The sequence below is a fragment of the Crocodylus porosus genome, unplaced genomic scaffold, assembly GCF_001723895.1.
Source record: "Crocodylus porosus isolate Cpor-Errol unplaced genomic scaffold, CroPor_comp1, whole genome shotgun sequence".
Taxonomy (NCBI): Eukaryota; Metazoa; Chordata; order Crocodylia; family Crocodylidae; genus Crocodylus; species Crocodylus porosus.
Genome location: NW_017728947.1, coordinates 76,923,210 through 76,940,237, shown reverse-complemented (window position 1 = coordinate 76,940,237; position 17,028 = coordinate 76,923,210). Strand labels below are relative to the sequence as shown.

At 44.6% G+C, this 17,028-nt stretch overlaps 1 protein-coding gene across 1 annotated transcript in view; it reads right to left on the bottom strand.

The window, feature by feature from the left end:
• Positions 1–560: 560 nt before the first annotated feature.
• The window catches only part of LRRC74A (leucine rich repeat containing 74A), a 20,932-nt gene continuing 4,464 nt past the window's right edge, over positions 561–17,028 (bottom strand). Inside the window, exons 5-14 of the mRNA XM_019551137.1 lie at positions 15,533–15,629; positions 14,861–14,910; positions 13,667–13,748; positions 10,714–10,799; positions 9,437–9,631; positions 8,993–9,088; positions 5,848–5,991; positions 4,256–4,363; positions 1,823–1,908; positions 561–758 (exon numbers count right to left, since the gene is read on the bottom strand). Of these exons, the coding sequence (XP_019406682.1) occupies positions 701–758; positions 1,823–1,908; positions 4,256–4,363; positions 5,848–5,991; positions 8,993–9,088; positions 9,437–9,631; positions 10,714–10,799; positions 13,667–13,748; positions 14,861–14,910; positions 15,533–15,629 (1,002 nt within the window). The 3' untranslated portion in view covers positions 561–700. The remainder of the gene's footprint in view (positions 759–1,822; positions 1,909–4,255; positions 4,364–5,847; positions 5,992–8,992; positions 9,089–9,436; positions 9,632–10,713; positions 10,800–13,666; positions 13,749–14,860; positions 14,911–15,532; positions 15,630–17,028) is intronic.

Here is a 17,028-nt window from a genome sequence, read left to right as displayed (position 1 = left end):
TGTGGCTGAAGGCAGCTTCTCACGTGCTGCTGGGATGGGGCAAGCCTGACTGGATTGGCACTGGCCAGCAAAAGCGGCGGTGGCGGAGCCTCCTCCTTTCGGGACCAGCCGGCACAGGTAGGGGGACGTTCTCGGGGAGGTCTTATGCTCCTGAAACCCCACTGCTGGGGCAGGATGTTAGAAGGGTCACAAGCCCTTGCTACCTGGTAAGTTGCGCAAGGGGAGGGACTTCTGGCGACAAAGGTCAGGGGGCGGGACTTCTGGTCCCAAGATGGCGACCAGGGGTGGGGTACCTGAAGGGGCGGGGTTACCCGTGCAGCTCTCGATAAAACTCATCAAGCGGCCCTCCGCCCGAAATAATTGTCCGCCCCGATATAATGTCACCCAACTTGTGCCTGAAAACCCTACCCCTTCCTGTGTGGGAATAAGTTCAGGACTCAGCCTGTGGAACAAGATACACTGTACAGGGCCTCCCACTGGACTATCCTCTCCTCCTAGCCAACAGGACCATATCACCGCATTCACAAATCTGGCCTGGATGAGTAAGCAAGAGTAAACTTTAATTTTTACATCCAATATTTCTGACTATCAACCCCCCCTAGATCCTTTACTGCCTCAAGCCAAGGTTCACTTCATCTTATCTTTTTTCCAGCACTTCTCCTTTTATCTTTAACCAGCTGATCTGTCTCCTGGCTTCTCCCTAGGGCTCTTCCTCCTCTTCTTTAGGCTTCTGTGCTGGCTTCTGCTCTTTTAAATAACTAATTTAAAAGGTGAAGGAAGAAATAACTGTGATATAAGGATAGTATAACAAGCCTCTCTCCTTCTCTCTAATGACTCAGAGTTGGTATGAGGGCCAGGAAGAAATTCTTGAGATGGGAACATCCTATACTAAAAAGATCATAATGCCCCTGGCCCTACTTCTCTCATGTATAGATGTGAGAGTAACACTTATGGCACAGGCAATAGCAGTGATGCAGGCCCAGCCAGGTAAAGAATGAAATCTCTTTTCTCATTGTTGTCCATCAGCTCAATAACAGCAACAGGACCAGATGAACCCTTTCCACTCATCAACTCTTCATGGTCTAATAATTACCAAGGTAATTCAACTACAACTTCTCAATTTATGTCTATATCACCCAAGATTTGCAGGTGGTCTCCCCTCCAAAGACTAGCAAGACTTGGAAATTCTTAGCTTCCAATAACAGACAAGAGCAGACACATTCAGTCCAGCATGGCCAAAAGCCAAGGGATAGATTAATATTTGAAAAATAGATCCATTCACTTCAGACTTCAACTCTAGGCTTCCACATGGAATATTTTAAATCCATGGAAGTCTGAGAGATGGGTATTCAAGGAAAATTATCAGGGTTTTGAGCTCATAACTCACATATAAAACCCAACTGCAAATCTAGGAGCAGTTCTTTTTTCTTTGATATGTGACTTGTCCTATAACTCCTAACAGCTTTATCTGTTTAGTTTAATTGCTTTTCACTTCCACATTACTGCTGTAGGACTAGAGTAAACATGTTTTGCTGCTGTGAGATACATGCTCCTAGAAGTATCTTGTGGTGGGGGAAGAGAAAAATACAGACTTTCTGGCCAGATGCAGGAGGGCTCCTGAACCTATTATAGGTAACCTCAGCTCCAGGCTACTCAGAAAGGTTGTTTGTATTCATATTACAGAGTCAGATGGCTCCTACAGTCACAAAACCCAAGTGTTCTGGTCCTGTCATCACATACTAAACTAGGATAGGTTCATTGATACAAACTGAGCCAAATAAAGTAAAAACAGGATGAGAGGGGAAGGAGGCACTTTCCTCACCTGTAGTCTACCACCCCTGTCCGATTCCCATCCAACTTCTGCACCAGCTCCCTAATCTGGGCTCGATCAAGGAGGATGCTTGATTGCTGTGAAAAGATACGAGAAAGGAAATTTGTGGTCATCACCACTCTGTGGCTGCCTGGGGCTGTGACATGAGTAGTTCTAGAAATCCTGGAAATGGCACAGAGGTTACCTTTTACCAAGCTGTATGAGAGCTGTTCACAGTTTAATCACTAGGCAAGTGACCTGGAGTACCTGCAAAGGGATGGAAGAATTTCACAGAATAACAGAATCTACCCTATTAAATGGAGTTATTTGGACACCCATTGCTTGCTAGGTTATCCACAAGTTAAGGTGCTAGTATGTTCACAGGTCCCTGTTGAGCCAGTCACCAGAGTTAGGGTCAAAACTCAAGTGGCTCTTCTCTGACCTATAGCACCAAAGAGGAGTCATCTGTTAGGATCCAACAGACATATCCCACACAACCAGTTTCCTTTCATCTTCTATATTTCTCTTAAATACCTAGAAGAAGCAGGGGTGGGAGGGGGAGGAGTTGACCTGGATTTGCATGGTTACCAGGTTATTCCAAAGTAGATCTGCAGGTATTTGCGCCGTCCACAGCAGATACCTGGTTGCTTGGTATTTTCTTTGGGTTCCATGCAAGAGTTAGTTTTTCTCATGGCACATGTTGATGTAACCTGGTGCTTTGAGCTTCCACACAGTGGGTGTGTCTACACGTTGCCCCACATCACCATAGCAACTCATTACATCACTGTGTGGTGCATTGTGGTGATGTAGTGATCAAGTGAGTCAACACATGATTGGGAGCTACTTCACCATAGTGGTGCGCTTCCCAATTTTAGCACACTGCTATGGCAAAGTAGCAGTGAAACCTAACCGTGTGCCACATATATGACACAGTATAGGTGGTTACTGCACCATGCCTTCCAAAAGGAAGTACTAAAACATGGTGCCGTAGCAACATCACTGTACAGTGGATGTGCCCAGTAGGACTCAAGGGGTGCATTTACATGTGGAAATGCTGCTTGATGGGTTTACTCCAAATTTACTCTGGAGTAAACCCATCCTGGGCAAGCATCTCCCATTTGGGAGCAGATTTGCTGCTCCTGGCAGCAGTCTGCTCCTGCCCACTCTGGTGCTGTACCAGCCCCCTGCAGCAGTCAGGAGGAGCTCTAGGCTCCCCCTGGGTGCTAGCTCAGGGTCTGGCAGGGAGCTAACAGCAGAGAGCTGTCTCCTAGTGGGGGCTGAGAGATTGCTCCCTGCTCTGGGGAGCTGCCTGCTGTTGGGGCAGGCTCCTGGCCCTGGTTCCCTGATCAGGGGCTGGGGGCTTGGAAGGAGTTGCAGGGCAGGCAGGTTTCAGCCCCCTGGTCCGATCCACCAGTGCGGCAGCTAGCAGTGAGCCCCTGGCTGGGTGGTGGGACTAACTGCTACCTGCTTCATCAGTGGATAGGGCCAGGGGGCTGGAACCTGCCTCACCTGCAGCTCTTTCCAAGCTCCCGGCCCCTGATTGGGGAACCAGGGCCAGGAGACTGCCCCAGCATCAGGCAGCTCCCTGGGACCTGCTGGGACCTGCCCTTCCCTCACAGCTGTTTCCAAGCCCCGTGCCATGACTGCCTGATCAAGACACAGGGCTGAGAAAGAGCTGCAGGGTTGGGACCTGCTCCTGACCAGGACAGTTCCCAACCAACCCCGGGCTGTGTGGGGAAGTCTGCATGTGCTCCAGGTTGCCTTTGCAGACTTCCCTATGCAGCCTGGAGTTGGCTGGGAGCTGTTCTGGTCTGGGGCAGGTCCCAGCCAATTCCAGGCTGGGTGGGGAACTCTCTTCATGCAGGGAGCTCCCTGCCCCTGCTCCACAATTGCAGAGTTGGGGCTGGGAGATTGTGATTGTGGAGCTGGGCCAGGGAGCAATTACAGAGCAGGGGCAGGGAACAGTCTCCCAGCTCCCACCCCACGATTCCAATCACAGAGTGGGGGCAGGAAACAATCTCCCAGCTTCTGCTCTGCGATCTTGAAGCATGGGGCTGGGAGCGCCCTTCTGGTGGGCATGGAGACATAGGCCCTGCCCAGGGTCTGGTGGCAGAGCCCACCCTGGGAGCAAACAGCTTCTAGGGGCAGAGAGAAATCTTATGCTCCCCCTGCACATGCCCTACTGCACATTAATTACTTGGCAGTTAATTTGGTACTTGCATTGCAGGTAGCAGATTAACTGCCTAGTAGAGCAAATTACTGCACAGTAAGGGTCTGCATGTGTAGACATTGATGCTTACTATGCAGTAATTTGTTCTACTGCACAGTAAATCATCTCATGTAGACATGCCCAGCCAGTACTAGATGGGGGCATCAGTAGTGGGAGCCTCCTCATAGCAATACCCTACCTGGGAAACATTACAGGACACTCTTTCTGAAGCTCACCTGCATCATGGCTTTCCGGAACTCTGCCACTGGGATCTTCATGCTTCCGTCTTTGTCCATGGTCCTAAAGAAATCCAGGAGTCGCAGCTTGCGCTCATTCAAGTAGTTCTGAGAAGCAGAGAAACAGATAAAACAAAATTGCAACCATGTACTGAAATAGTGCAACTTTCTCCTCCATTTCCCAGGCTTGTCCCTGGTGGTCTGTCTAGGTACCTCTATGGCACTTATCAGAGTGGTGCCTAAGAACTAAAATCAATGCACTGTGCTGATATTCAGGCAAAATTTCCCTTTGCTCAAGTTTATCCCACTCCTGTTAGTTAGACTCCATTGGAAGAACTCTAAACAGTGCTTCTACCTCACATTTTTTCCTTCACGTGCTTGTACATTGTTATAAGCCCATGCAAGCCATCATTCTTTGACCGAACTGTATATGCTCAGTTCTTTGGATCTTTCTTTTTAGCCCAGTCTCTCACTTAAGATGTCTCATCATTTTTGTGGCTTTTCCCTAACTTCCTTTTGCTGTGTCAGTGTATGTCTACAGAAGAGTCACTTTTGTGACTGCAGCTCCCAGAAGCCTGTCCTACCTAACCTGTGTCGCCACACCAGCCCAAAGCTAACCGCCCAGTTATTTAGTCAGATTCATACCAAGCCACAAATACAGCATTGCAAAGGCCACTGGCTAGTACTTTGCTAAGCAGCATGGGAATGCCATCAGATTGGTTGGAGCTTAAAAGAATTGTATTGCCAAGTCTGATTTCCTGGCTGCCTGGTTCCAACAAGGGGAATGGTGCCATCTGCTGTTATTAGTAGAAATTACAGGCTTTGGAAATAACTGAGTAGTTGATGCTTCAGGTAACACCAGTATTTGCTGATAATATGTATAATGGAATTTTTACAGGGAACATTTCAACTTGAAGATAGATCTGGGCTGACAACCATGAGTTATATGGAAGTTAACTAGAGTTGTAGGGTTTGTGATGCTGAACATCGATTCATAAGGAGCTGAACTGATATCCATCAACTTGTTTCATACAGTTCAACAAACATCACTCTGATTGAAATGGCAGGTGGTACTCTCAAGAGAATATAGCATAGAACTGGAAAACAGGAGAGCTGGGTCATATTCCCACTTTTTCAGCTGGCTGGTTGAAAATGGGCATATCACTTAGCATCTTTTTATCTCAGTTTCCTCATATGTAACATAGAGTGAATAATGACCTACTGTTACAAAATGCCTTGAGATCTTTGTATGAAAGATGTAATATTATACAAAGGCACAGAAATAGTATTGCTACTAATGACTTTTAATCACTATTTACCTGAAAGAGATTCAAACCATCAATCTAGATGTTAAGAAAAAATATTTCTGTACACCATTTGAAATTTCTAATCCTCAGATGATATTTTTCCCCGCAAAATGAGAGGGATTTTTTGATATAGAGTATTCCATTTTTCCACAAGACAGATGGAGATTGTATGCTCCCTTCAAGAGAGTGCTGAATTTTCTGCTCAAAAGAGAATTCATCTCCCTTTGCAGTACCTTGGAGCATACATACTGACTCCCAAGTAAGGACCCAAAGCAAACTGCTCACCTGAATCAGCTTCATTGGGTCTGGGCGTTGTTCTGGCTTTTTGGAGATATAGCCTCCTACCCCACCATAGATGACATCTAGCTCAGGGTGCCCCTGACATACTGCATCCAGCAGGTTGAGGAAGTTTTCATTCACCAGTACATTCTAAGGCAGGGAATAAAGGACACTGCATCAGTGCAGGCACCCAGCCCATCTAGACCCTTTTATGAAAGCAAGTACTGTCCTGTAATAATGTATCCCATCTCATGTCAATATTAACCAGTCTCTCCTAAGCTTCTTCCTTATTTTCTTTTGTCCTAGCACTTTACTTTAGTGGGTCCCACTGCAGGTCTCAAGAGTCTTCAGTACTTCAGTCTAAGCATACATTTTCTTACCTTTTTCTCAACTCCCACCATATTTTTGCTCATTTAAACCAAGCCACAATCAAATTTATTTCACACAGGACAAATGTGTGATAAGCTGCAGTACAGTTGCCTCCTTGCTGGGCTGTTCAGTCACCAGAAGAGACTTAAGACATGGTTTCCTTTTCCACTTGGTTAATATATGTACCCTGCTCGTTTTGGCATGGCTTTCTGTAGAAGAGAGCATCTTAAAACCATTCTGTAAGTACTGTGAGAAGGGTTGCTATCTCCAATAATGTATCTTTATGAACCACTGAAGATAGTCAAGAAAATCTGGGAAATGTCTGAATTTCTACCCGACACCTAACACGGTTAGCACTTTTTGTAAAACTCTGCTTCATTGTATAGTGCTATGGAAAGTTTCCAGATGCACAACTCCTGAAGACTAATAAGAGTATATCTATATCACATACCCAATGCATCCAGCAGTGACCCTCCCAAGTCACATCCTACCTGCTTTGTGAAATGCATTAGTGAAACTATGGTGCCCTACCTCTTTCCTTGGGGACTCCCCCACAGTGGCTTCACCAATGACCTTTAGGTTTGATGCCTGCAAGTGGGAGAGGTGGGTGGGGTATACTCAAGGGGCTTCCTGCCTCAGACCTGCTGGGGATGTGCTATAGGCTGCCTGGAGAGTTTGGTGTTTGGAGGGGCTGAGCATCTACAGCTGTTATCAGTTTGAAATAGAGTTGCGGGGGGTGATGATGACGCTCACCACTTTTGAAAATCAAGCAGAAGCCCTTTGTCCCCAGGGTAGATACAGTGTGGACGGTGATAAGACAATATTCTGGTTTATATTGGTTTTTGTTCATATTGTTTTGTGTTGTTACCTATAGACCATCTCCTTTTATATCAGTATTGATACAAAAAGTATTATTTAACAGAATTATTCTAGTTTACTCTGTTGGGTTATTACAAGCTTGCTTTTTCCATTACTGACATTTTAAAGAGATACTTATAATTCTATTCATAAACTTGATACCTGGAGAAAATATGATTGCTCAAATGCTTGTGTTAGTTGCTTATTTAATTATCTGAAATGTCAAGCTAGTTAAGGAAGTGCTTGAAGGCCTCTGCTTTCTATCAGCGTGACAGATTTCCAAAGTGTTGTGGAAGATGAAACCATATTTATTATCCAAGATATGGTTATTGGTTACAAGGATTTTGAAATACAGTTTTATAACTTCTGCTTTGCTTAAGCATTTTATATTGTTTTCCTTTACACTGTATTTTGTGACTTGTACGTGTGGTAGCTTGAGATTCATGCCTGCATAAAAATCTTCGAAAAGAGTCTTTAATTGCCAGTTGTAAATTCTATAAATAATAGATTACGTACAAGAATGTATGGAGTAGTAATGCTTAGGATGTGTTGTCAGAAGCAATAAAAATGGACTGTTTGTACCCTTACTTTGCAATGAAAAAAGGTTTTGGTTTTAAACTCGCATTTCTAGAAAACAAATGATAGGAAAACTTCTTTTATAGACATTCTGAAGTATTCATTCTTTAAGTGGTAAGAAGACTGTTTATGGGTGGAAAATATATGGAAAGCTTTTGATTATATCTAAGTACATGTTTTTTCTTAAAAATGAAAACCTGGGTTTATTTCTTAAATGCTTAAAATAGCATAAGATTATTTTGACAGGTATATTTGCATATATCTGTATCTAAATGCTAGACTCACAGAACAGCTTCAGAAAAAGAGAAGAAACTTCTCCAAAAACTATTCAGAAGAAAAGACAAAGGCTCCTTTTGTATTTAAACTTAAAGACTCTCTTTAAGAATTATTTCAGCTTCAGAAGACTTCTGAGAGATGAAAGACCTCATATATGAAATAAGGGTATTTGGATTCATTTGAAATTAAGTTTCTGCAAGAATTCCACTAAGACTATATAAATAGTGAGATGAAATTAATCAAGGGATTAGGTTTTAATTTTCCTTATAATGATTTCAATGGGATCTTGAAATACTATTACAATATAAAGTATTAACAATCTTTCCTGTTAAATACCAGGCTGTGTTGAATACATTTACACTATGTTCCCTGTTAAATACCAGGAATACACTATGTATTCCTGGAGAGAGGGCATTAGATAATCTTACCAAACAGAGATATAGTGGGATTTAATTTGGATTTAAGTATCTTAATATGCATTTATTGCTGGTCTCAAGACCACTTGTTGAACAGCAGCTTCCATGTAATACATTTGATAGGGTTTCCATGGTTTCATGGAGCTTAGTTAAGATTACTGACCTTTTATAAGCAGCTTATATTAGGCATAATAACCCAAATCAGGAGTCACTCTTTAAACTGTTTAGTTATCTGTAATATGGAATAAAATTACTTGGTAATCAGCACTACTTTTAAGTTTTACATACCAATCACTGTAGCATCTGAGCACATATTCTCCCAATGTTGCCCTGAGGGGTACATCTGGGGGTGAGGAGCATTTTAGCCTCCAAGGCAAGTTACCTTTTTGCCCTTTTTTCTAAGACTGCAAACAAGTGGGCTAAGTAGAGCTAACTGTGATAATGATATTGATACTACTTGTTCAGGAGCTAGAGTGAGCTCTTCCACACAGGCTTCAGAAGCATTGTCATACAGAAACTTGTCATTAATGGCCTGCAACTGAAACTGGTGGCAGACTTCAAAGAGTTGTACAAGGGTTTGATTCTAGACTCCAGGCAGCTCCCAAAAGTTCTAGTGTAGATGTTTTGGGACTCTTCCAAACCTAACACCATCTTACTGAGATGTTGATCTCTTCCATTCTGGATTTTGGGTTCTTCCTGATGGATGTGATCAACAAAAAAGCACCTTCTACTGTCAGGGGATTATTGGACATCTGTGGTGGAGGAGAAATAGGTAAGAATGAGGATAATTTCACACTTTGGCAATAAGTGTACAGTAACTACATATGTGTTCCTTGCTTCCCCAACCCCAGCCTGACCCAACTGCATTATCTTGTTCACAGGCTTTTCATCATTATTGTCCACCTCTGTTTCTATCCTAACTACAGGAATAATTTCACAGCCTGGGGTGACCAAGGCATCTTACTCTCCTCACCTCTGGCCCAGCATAGAGCCCACGACCCTTCTACTTTCAATTCACACATCTCAGTTCTGTTATCACTGTGGCTCAAGATTTCCCATATTTCTTTCTTTCCCTCAGCAGCACTCAGACTTTGACTTACCTTCAGGATTCTAAGGTTTCCATTGACTTCCAGCCCTTTGCACAGCTTCTCAGCCCCTTCATTGTTAATGTGGTTAGTGCTGATGTCCAGTTGGACCAGAACGTTATTTACTTTGAGAGCTTCCCCCAGGGCCAGAGCCCCCTCATTCCCAAAGCCATTCCATGATAGGTCAAGTATCTTCAATGTCCCGTTGGCCTCCAGAGAGAGAAAAGAGATCACCGGTGGCATTATAGCCATTCCATGTCCAGCTGATGCATTCCTCTATTGCTCCCCTTATTACAGAGGCACTGAAACAGCTGGGACCTTAATGACACTGCCATTAACAGCTGTTTTGCTGTTTTTTACTTTCTGCTCATGTCAGTTCCCCAGTGCAGTGCAGTATCTCATGTCTGCCGGGACTCCAACAATAGCAGCATCCTTCCATGTGTGACCTAACAGTCAAGACCCCAATATGGCAAACTTTCCTAGCAGTGCCAGGTGCTGGGATTGCATTTTTATGAGTTACCAGTGCCACTGATGTGATCTTTCTTGTAGTAGTGTTGGTGTCAGCTAAGACTGCACCTGCATAAGCCATCAAATCCAGCTTGGCCCCCAGTGCTGTCAGGCTCCTCTCTGTACTGCCCAATCATTGCCAATTGAGGCTTCCCAGTAAGGGCTTCCACTAAGTAGGGCCCTTTTTCCCACAGTGCCCTCTTGTTTACACATTAGTCTGGAAAGAGGTGATTATGCGTAGACACAGTAGCACTCATGAAGTAGCTCATTGCAAAGAGAGGTAATGGGCCTGAGCATCCTTCCATGAACCATTTCAGTCACTCCCTGTATCCTTCAAGGCAGACTTGGACTCAGGACTGATTTGAGCATGTGACCAGAGTGGGAATCTATGTCTCTGCCTGAGGAAGAGAGGTCTCTAAAGCAGTTAATTTAAAATTGACTAAAACTTGCCAAGTGAAAAGCCCTGATGAGGCGCTGTTGCAGGAATGGGAGGACCTTGCTAGGATATAAATTATAATCAGGCGAGAGAATGTGGGGGGAGAGCATGTGTTGTTTCTCTGGTGCCTAGGTTTGAGTATTGTCTAAACCAAACTCTATTGCAGAATTAGAAGGGCCTGGTACATTTGCAGATTCAGAGCACTGACTAGCTAGAAAGGGAATGACATGATTTAAGAAAACTATTGGCAGAGCCAGGGCAGACCAATTCTTCAGCCAAAATGTGCCACTATCCCAGGTTCAGCCTCCAGCTGGGGTAAGACATATAAGTTTCCAGGAAAGGGACTTACCCTGAGACCAGCACTCACTGCTACTGCTCCCTTCATTCGCAGGTGGTTCCAGCTCAGGTTTAGGAATTCTAGTGTTTCATTGTTAGCTGAGAAGGAGAAACTGAAATGTTAGTTGGCATTAAAAATAGAAATGCATTTTAAAAATGAGAGATTTAAGTTATTGTCAGAGTGGGGGGACGTGAGAGAGACTCAAGTCTTTGCTGTACGATATATACTATCTATAACACACACACAGCTAGATGTGCAAGATAAGCAAAAACACAGTGCATACACACATACACAAGAAGATCTGCACACTCCCCTGCTCACACATGTACATGCAGTCACTAACACAGACTTGCCCACATTTAAAAGTGCATACAATTGTGAGCAAATACTTTCATACAAAAGACTTATCTACTTCCCCAGATCCCAGAAAACAAGAAACTTGTCACAGAGACTAGTTTGGATTTTAGAGGTTTTGGACCAATATTGCATCCCAAATAAGAGAAGGCAGCCTATTTCTAGCAACCAAGACAGGGAGATAAGTGGAGCCCAGGGGAAGAGAGCAAAGCTGAAGCTGTGTGGCTCAAAGAGATGGATGCTCCTTTGAAAGGGAGTGGGTGTCGCATTTTAAACTGCAACCCTGCTCCCAGTAGGGCAGAAACTTTCCCACTACTCTCCACCCATTTTATCCAGTGACTATTAAATGCAGGGTATAGTGGTTCAGCTTCAAAAAGGGCAGTGCAGAATAGACTGGGTTAACCTGTGGGATGGTGGTTTGAGCGCTATGCTGGGAAATTAGAGGAGTGTGGGTTCAGTCTACCAATGGGTGAAGAGGATAGGGCTCAGGCATGTGCCCTAGCCACTCAGCTACTGGGGCTAAAATGTTGGGGGCTGGCCATCCCTCCTGGTTCTTTTCCAGGATTTATGCCCAGTATAGACCCCTGGTTGGTCACATGGCTGCTTACCCAATGCACAGCCTAGTGCACATGCTCAGTACCTTGTGGTTGCTTGCATCTCCATGCTGTATTGGTAATAGAATTGCAGATGTGTGTAAGTGCGAAAGACACTGCAGAGCCAGTTAGGTATGTGCCACAGAGACCCACAAAGGGTAATGGAATTCTGTCCTCCATGTTTCTTTTGGAATGAGAAGGGTGAAATCCTTCCTCCCACACCCAAAAACAAGACTTGTCCTCGCTACAGCTGATTTGCAAGGAAACAGAATGTCAAGCCAGCAGTTGTGACATAATGTGTGCAGTTGTGTCCAGCTGTGCATGTGCCAGTGCCAGTCCAGATGCAAAGCATGCCACCCAGTGGCAGCTTCCCTTAGGAGAGCAGGGTCAGCCTTTTTGGCAGGTGTGCCAAAATCAGCCCAGCACCCTCCTCAAGTGCCACTCTGATCTCTTTCCCCTACCCCTTCTGCTGCTCAGCTTTCTGCTCCCTGGCCTGTGCTCCCTGACCAAGTGTTGCTTTGTTTTCTGCTCCCTGTTCTATCTCCTGCTGTGTTGTCTGTCCCCTCCCCAATCTGCTGCGGCCACACACTGTCTGCCCTTACCACTTGGGGCATCCATTCTGTAGGTTGGTCACCCCTGCCTGAGGATACAGGGTGTGTGACTGTTGGCGAGCAAGGAGGCTTCTGCCAGCACTTGGTTCTTATGTTGTTATAATTCTCTGAGGATGGCAGTTTGGATCACAGCAGCTGTGAGGCTGCAAACTTTTTTTCAAAACTCTGTGATGCCTCAGTTGACCTGGAAAGAAGAAAATCGATTTCCACAGGACAGCTGGGCTTGGACACAGCTTTCCCTGCTATGGGAAGATCCCTGCTTACCTTTAGACTGTGCTGTTCTGCACTATTAGCTGAGACACAAGCACAGCCCTTGCTGCCATCACAGGACTAAATGTAAAGACCTGAGTTGATCACAACAGTAAATTCATGTTAATGGCAATGCTGATTCAGGGAAATTAAGAGGTTCATTCAATTAAAGAAAAGATTTCAGGGTAACTTGAAAGGAGTATCACATGGTTAAAAAATACATATTAGTTGTTGCCTAAGGGCCACTGTGAAATGACTGAGAGACATGAACATTAGATGTGTAAAGGTCCTTCCTTGTAAACTATTAATAGCATCATAAATTGTTAGAGCAGTAGGAGTTAAATTATTTAATTTGCTTTTCCTCATCAGAATCTTTTTCTCAGTCAGCCCAGATGTAATGGATACCTGTTTTTTTGGTTTGGGGGGTTATGAGGTTTGGATGGGATGCTGGCCATGGCCACATCACTCCCTCATGTGCTGTTGACTATAGCAATTGGTGCACCTTAGCCATATTAACCTGCGGGGCTGCTAGGCTTGGGTGGGCCTTCATCTTTTTTTTGACCTCAAGGCTGTCACTTTCTTCTGGATTTCACAAGGCAAACAGTGAAGTTCACTTTAATTTAATTTCTAATCACTTTCCTTTTCTGGTTACCAAAGTTGCTTAAGGATTTGGCCCCTGAAACTGCATTTAAAAATGTTTAAAGTTTTAGTTGAAAAATAATAATGCACAGACCTCCCCCCCATTCCTATGAGATTTTGTCTGTGTTTTAGCACCACTGTTTCTGCTCTAACCTCCTGGCCTGGCTCTTCCTCTTTAAGCTGCCCACCCTCCTGGTTAGCTTCGTCCTTGATTATGGGTCATGCCCCATACTTGGGCTTTGGTATATTGGAAAATCTCTGTTCCAAGGAAGCTGTATAAGTCCTCCAGGGTGATAAGCACTTCAAGGTGGGTCAGTGGGCCACCCAGGAGAGTTGAACCTGGATCCCAGTCCTTTGCATTGGTCATCAGGCCATACAACTTCTGCCTCTAGAATGTAGAGACAAGTGGTAGATTCAGTTTAGCAATGGCACTGACCCCTAATGCTTCCTGATGGCCCCTCATGGGGAGAGTGCCTAAGCTGTATGCAGCCGGCTCTGGGGAAGTAATGAGAGGGTTACCAAGCATCAGTCCTAGGTGCTCTCCTCCCTTCTCAGAGAACTCGTTGTGGCTGAGGTCCAGTTCCTTCACTCGGTAATTGCCCTAGAGAGAGACATGGTGTAGAGACAATTAAGTCTTCCACCCCACCCTGTGGCAGGCAGCTTCCATATTAAGACCCCCTGGGAGAGGATGAAATCCAGAACTGCTGAATGTTCTAGCATGCTGTAGCTTATCAGCTTGGAGGCAGGCAGTTTTGTTTCCCATAAGAAAGGTTTGTTGATCTTTTAGCACATAAAACGTTGATTTTTTTTCTCATAAAAAAGAATAAACAGTGGCACTTCAGGCTGAGCACACTGCACTCCTGTAGCTCTGCTAGTGCACCTCTGTCCTGTGCATTCTGCTATTACAGCCCTGCCCTACAAATCACCTCCCCCAGCCCGTCAATGTCCCACAGCCTTTCTGTCCTACAGTAAGTACTTCTTGTTACAGATTCAGATCCTGGGCCCCTCAGAGCAGAAACCTCCAGACATACCAAACTGTGCACTGACTTCATGATAGGGCTAGACTGCAAATGGCACTAATATTTTCCCTTGTGATCTTCAGAATGATTGGAAGTCAGATCATGTAGTATCATAGGAAAGTAGGACTGGAAGAGACTTCACATGTTCATCTAGTCCAGCCCCCTGCTCAAGGCAGGATTATCCCTGACTAAGCCATCCCAGCCAAGCATCTAACCTGCTCTTGAAAACTTCCGAGGAGGAGATTCCACAGTTTCTCTATTTAGCCTGTTCCAATGCTAGACCTCCCTCATGGTCAGAAAGGTCTTCGGTCTTTAGGACCCATTTTCTTCCATTTGGCATTACATCTATGAGCTCTTTTCTTTAAAAGATCTTTATGCCTGTTTTAGTATCACTTATTAGTTTACATCTGGAAAACATTATGTTTCTTGAAAGCTTTTCAACACCCAGATTCCCATTATGTACCCTAGTGAGTTCATCTCTTAGACAGATTCCAAATGCTGTCCTAAGAAGACATGAACATGGTGGCCACTTCTCCATGGCCTCTCAACCTGCCTCCTTTCTAAAGCGAGTAAGAAGCACTCATCATAATTCTGCTAGGATGTGCTGAGGGCAATCAAGCTGAGAAAGGAAGAGCTTTAAGATGGAGGTAGCACTAGCTACAGAAGGGACTGCAAGTGGCATTAGGTTACTCACCAGCAGTGCCTCAGCAAAGTATGGTGCGGTCTCCTCTCTAAAGTTATTTCCTGCAGAGGAGAAGAGCCTGTTAACAAAGTGCAGAGTTCTTTGGTACATGGCAGTGCATCCAGAACAGCCTTCTGGTTTGGCTGGACTGGCACCTCATTGCAATGCAGAACAAACAGGGTTCTCATAGAACCTTGTGAAAATAGGGCTTGAGGGGCCTCAAGAGGCCATCCAGTCCAACCCTCCAAGTCAAGGCAGGATCATCTCTGTTTAAACCATCAGAAACGTATTTTTGTCTAACTTGCATTTATCTTACAGATTCCACAGCTTCTCTGGGGAATATGTTCTAGGCTCTAGGGCTTAATTGAGAGGTACTGTATTTCTCTTCTCTTTGACTACTTTACTAGAGTTGTCTCAGGCCCGCAGGACACTAAAACATTGCCCAGATGAGGATCGTATCTAAATTGGTCAGAGGTGGCTGTAGTTAAAGCTACTATGTGTATACAAGGCCAGATTCTTATCTCAGTTACACCAATATAAATCTAACTTCAATACAGTTGCAGTGCATTTACACAGAATACTTAATAGAGATCTAGAATGTGCTTTGTGGGGGGGAATTACTGTAGAAATGTAAACTAGTACTTTACCATACACCTACCACCCCCTAGGAGAAAAGGAACCCACCTGAGAGCCGAATGGCCCGTAGACAGGAAATATTATCCATTAGCATCTGGCAGATGGCTTCAGCTCCTTCTGTGTCAAGGTGGTTATTGGAGATGTTCTGAAAATGAAGACTCCAACATATAAAAGGAAAACCCAAAGAGTCAACCTGCTTTTAATATTTTCTGTGTCTGGATGTGCAAGAGAGGCCAAGCAACCGCAAGAGCAGCTGTACTAGCAAGGCAGGGGGTCATACCTAGTCAGTGATTAATATCAGAGGGTCCCTTCTTTTTTATATATATATTAATATGTGCAGCTCTAGAACCTTCCAAGCAAGAATGAAACTCGCAAGGCAAGAGTTCACAGAGTTCTAGATCTTGAATGAACTAGCAGAGTGGTGCTCAACCTGTTGGTCCCATAAGCCAGGTGAGTGGTGTGGAGCTTATCTGTGAGCTTGGAGGTCTGTGGGCTAGATCAGGCCCTGAGACCCAGCACTGCCTCCTCTGGCCCCCCACACACTGAGATTGGGTACTGGGGAGCCAACACTGCCCCCTCCAGATCCCTGCACACCAGGACTGGGTCCTGGTAGCCCAGTGGTGCTCTCACTTGGCCCAGCGTTCTAGGATTGGGTGCTGGATGCAGTGTTCAAGGCCCAGGGCGCCCTATGGGTCTGGAAATTTGGCAGCAGGGAACCAGTGGCAACATTCTCCTGCTATCACATTTCCAGACCCATGGGGGACTCTGTGGGCCAAATGACATGGCACTCTAAGGGCTAGAGTTTGAGCCTCCTGAAGTAGCAGTTACTTTATCAAAGTACTTACTGTTTCCATAATGCGAAGTTCACAGACTAACAAACTCCACTCTCTGTGCCGCCGTTTTGGGTACAGAAAACATTATAAAAACCATATCTCAAAAGGCCATTCATATTCTTCTCCTAATCCATTCAGAAAGACTTCTACAAACCATGTCAGAGAATGAAAATCACTGACCCAAACCACTTTCTATTGCCCAACCACAACATGGAAGGTTCAGTTATGATGATTTCTGTCTGTTAATTACCAAAATAATTAATTAGCCCCAAAGAGATCACCAAAGGTTCACTAGTTGCAAGGTTTTGCTTTTCTATAACTTGTAATTTAAAAAAAGATTGGAATATGAATTTGTGAGTGAGTTATGATTGTAATTATTTAGAACTTGGGAACTAGTTAGTTACTTTTTTGGCAAATCTTAATATATTCCAAGCTTTTGCCAGATATTTGAAATCCTGTTTGTAAGTGTAAGGAAGAATACAGTTAGGGGTGCACCGACAGAGATTTTTGGGGCCGATACCAATAGCCGATTTTTCAGGAGGCATATTGGTTGATACCAAGCCAATTTCCAATACCAGCCCAGCAGCTTGAAGAGCAGTGTCTAGCTGGTAAGTCTGTTGTGGGAGGGGAGGGGAGGGGAGGGGAAGGGAAGGGAAGGAGCGTAGGAAGGGGCAGATTGAGGCCCCTGCAGCGAGGGAGGGAGTAGGGCTG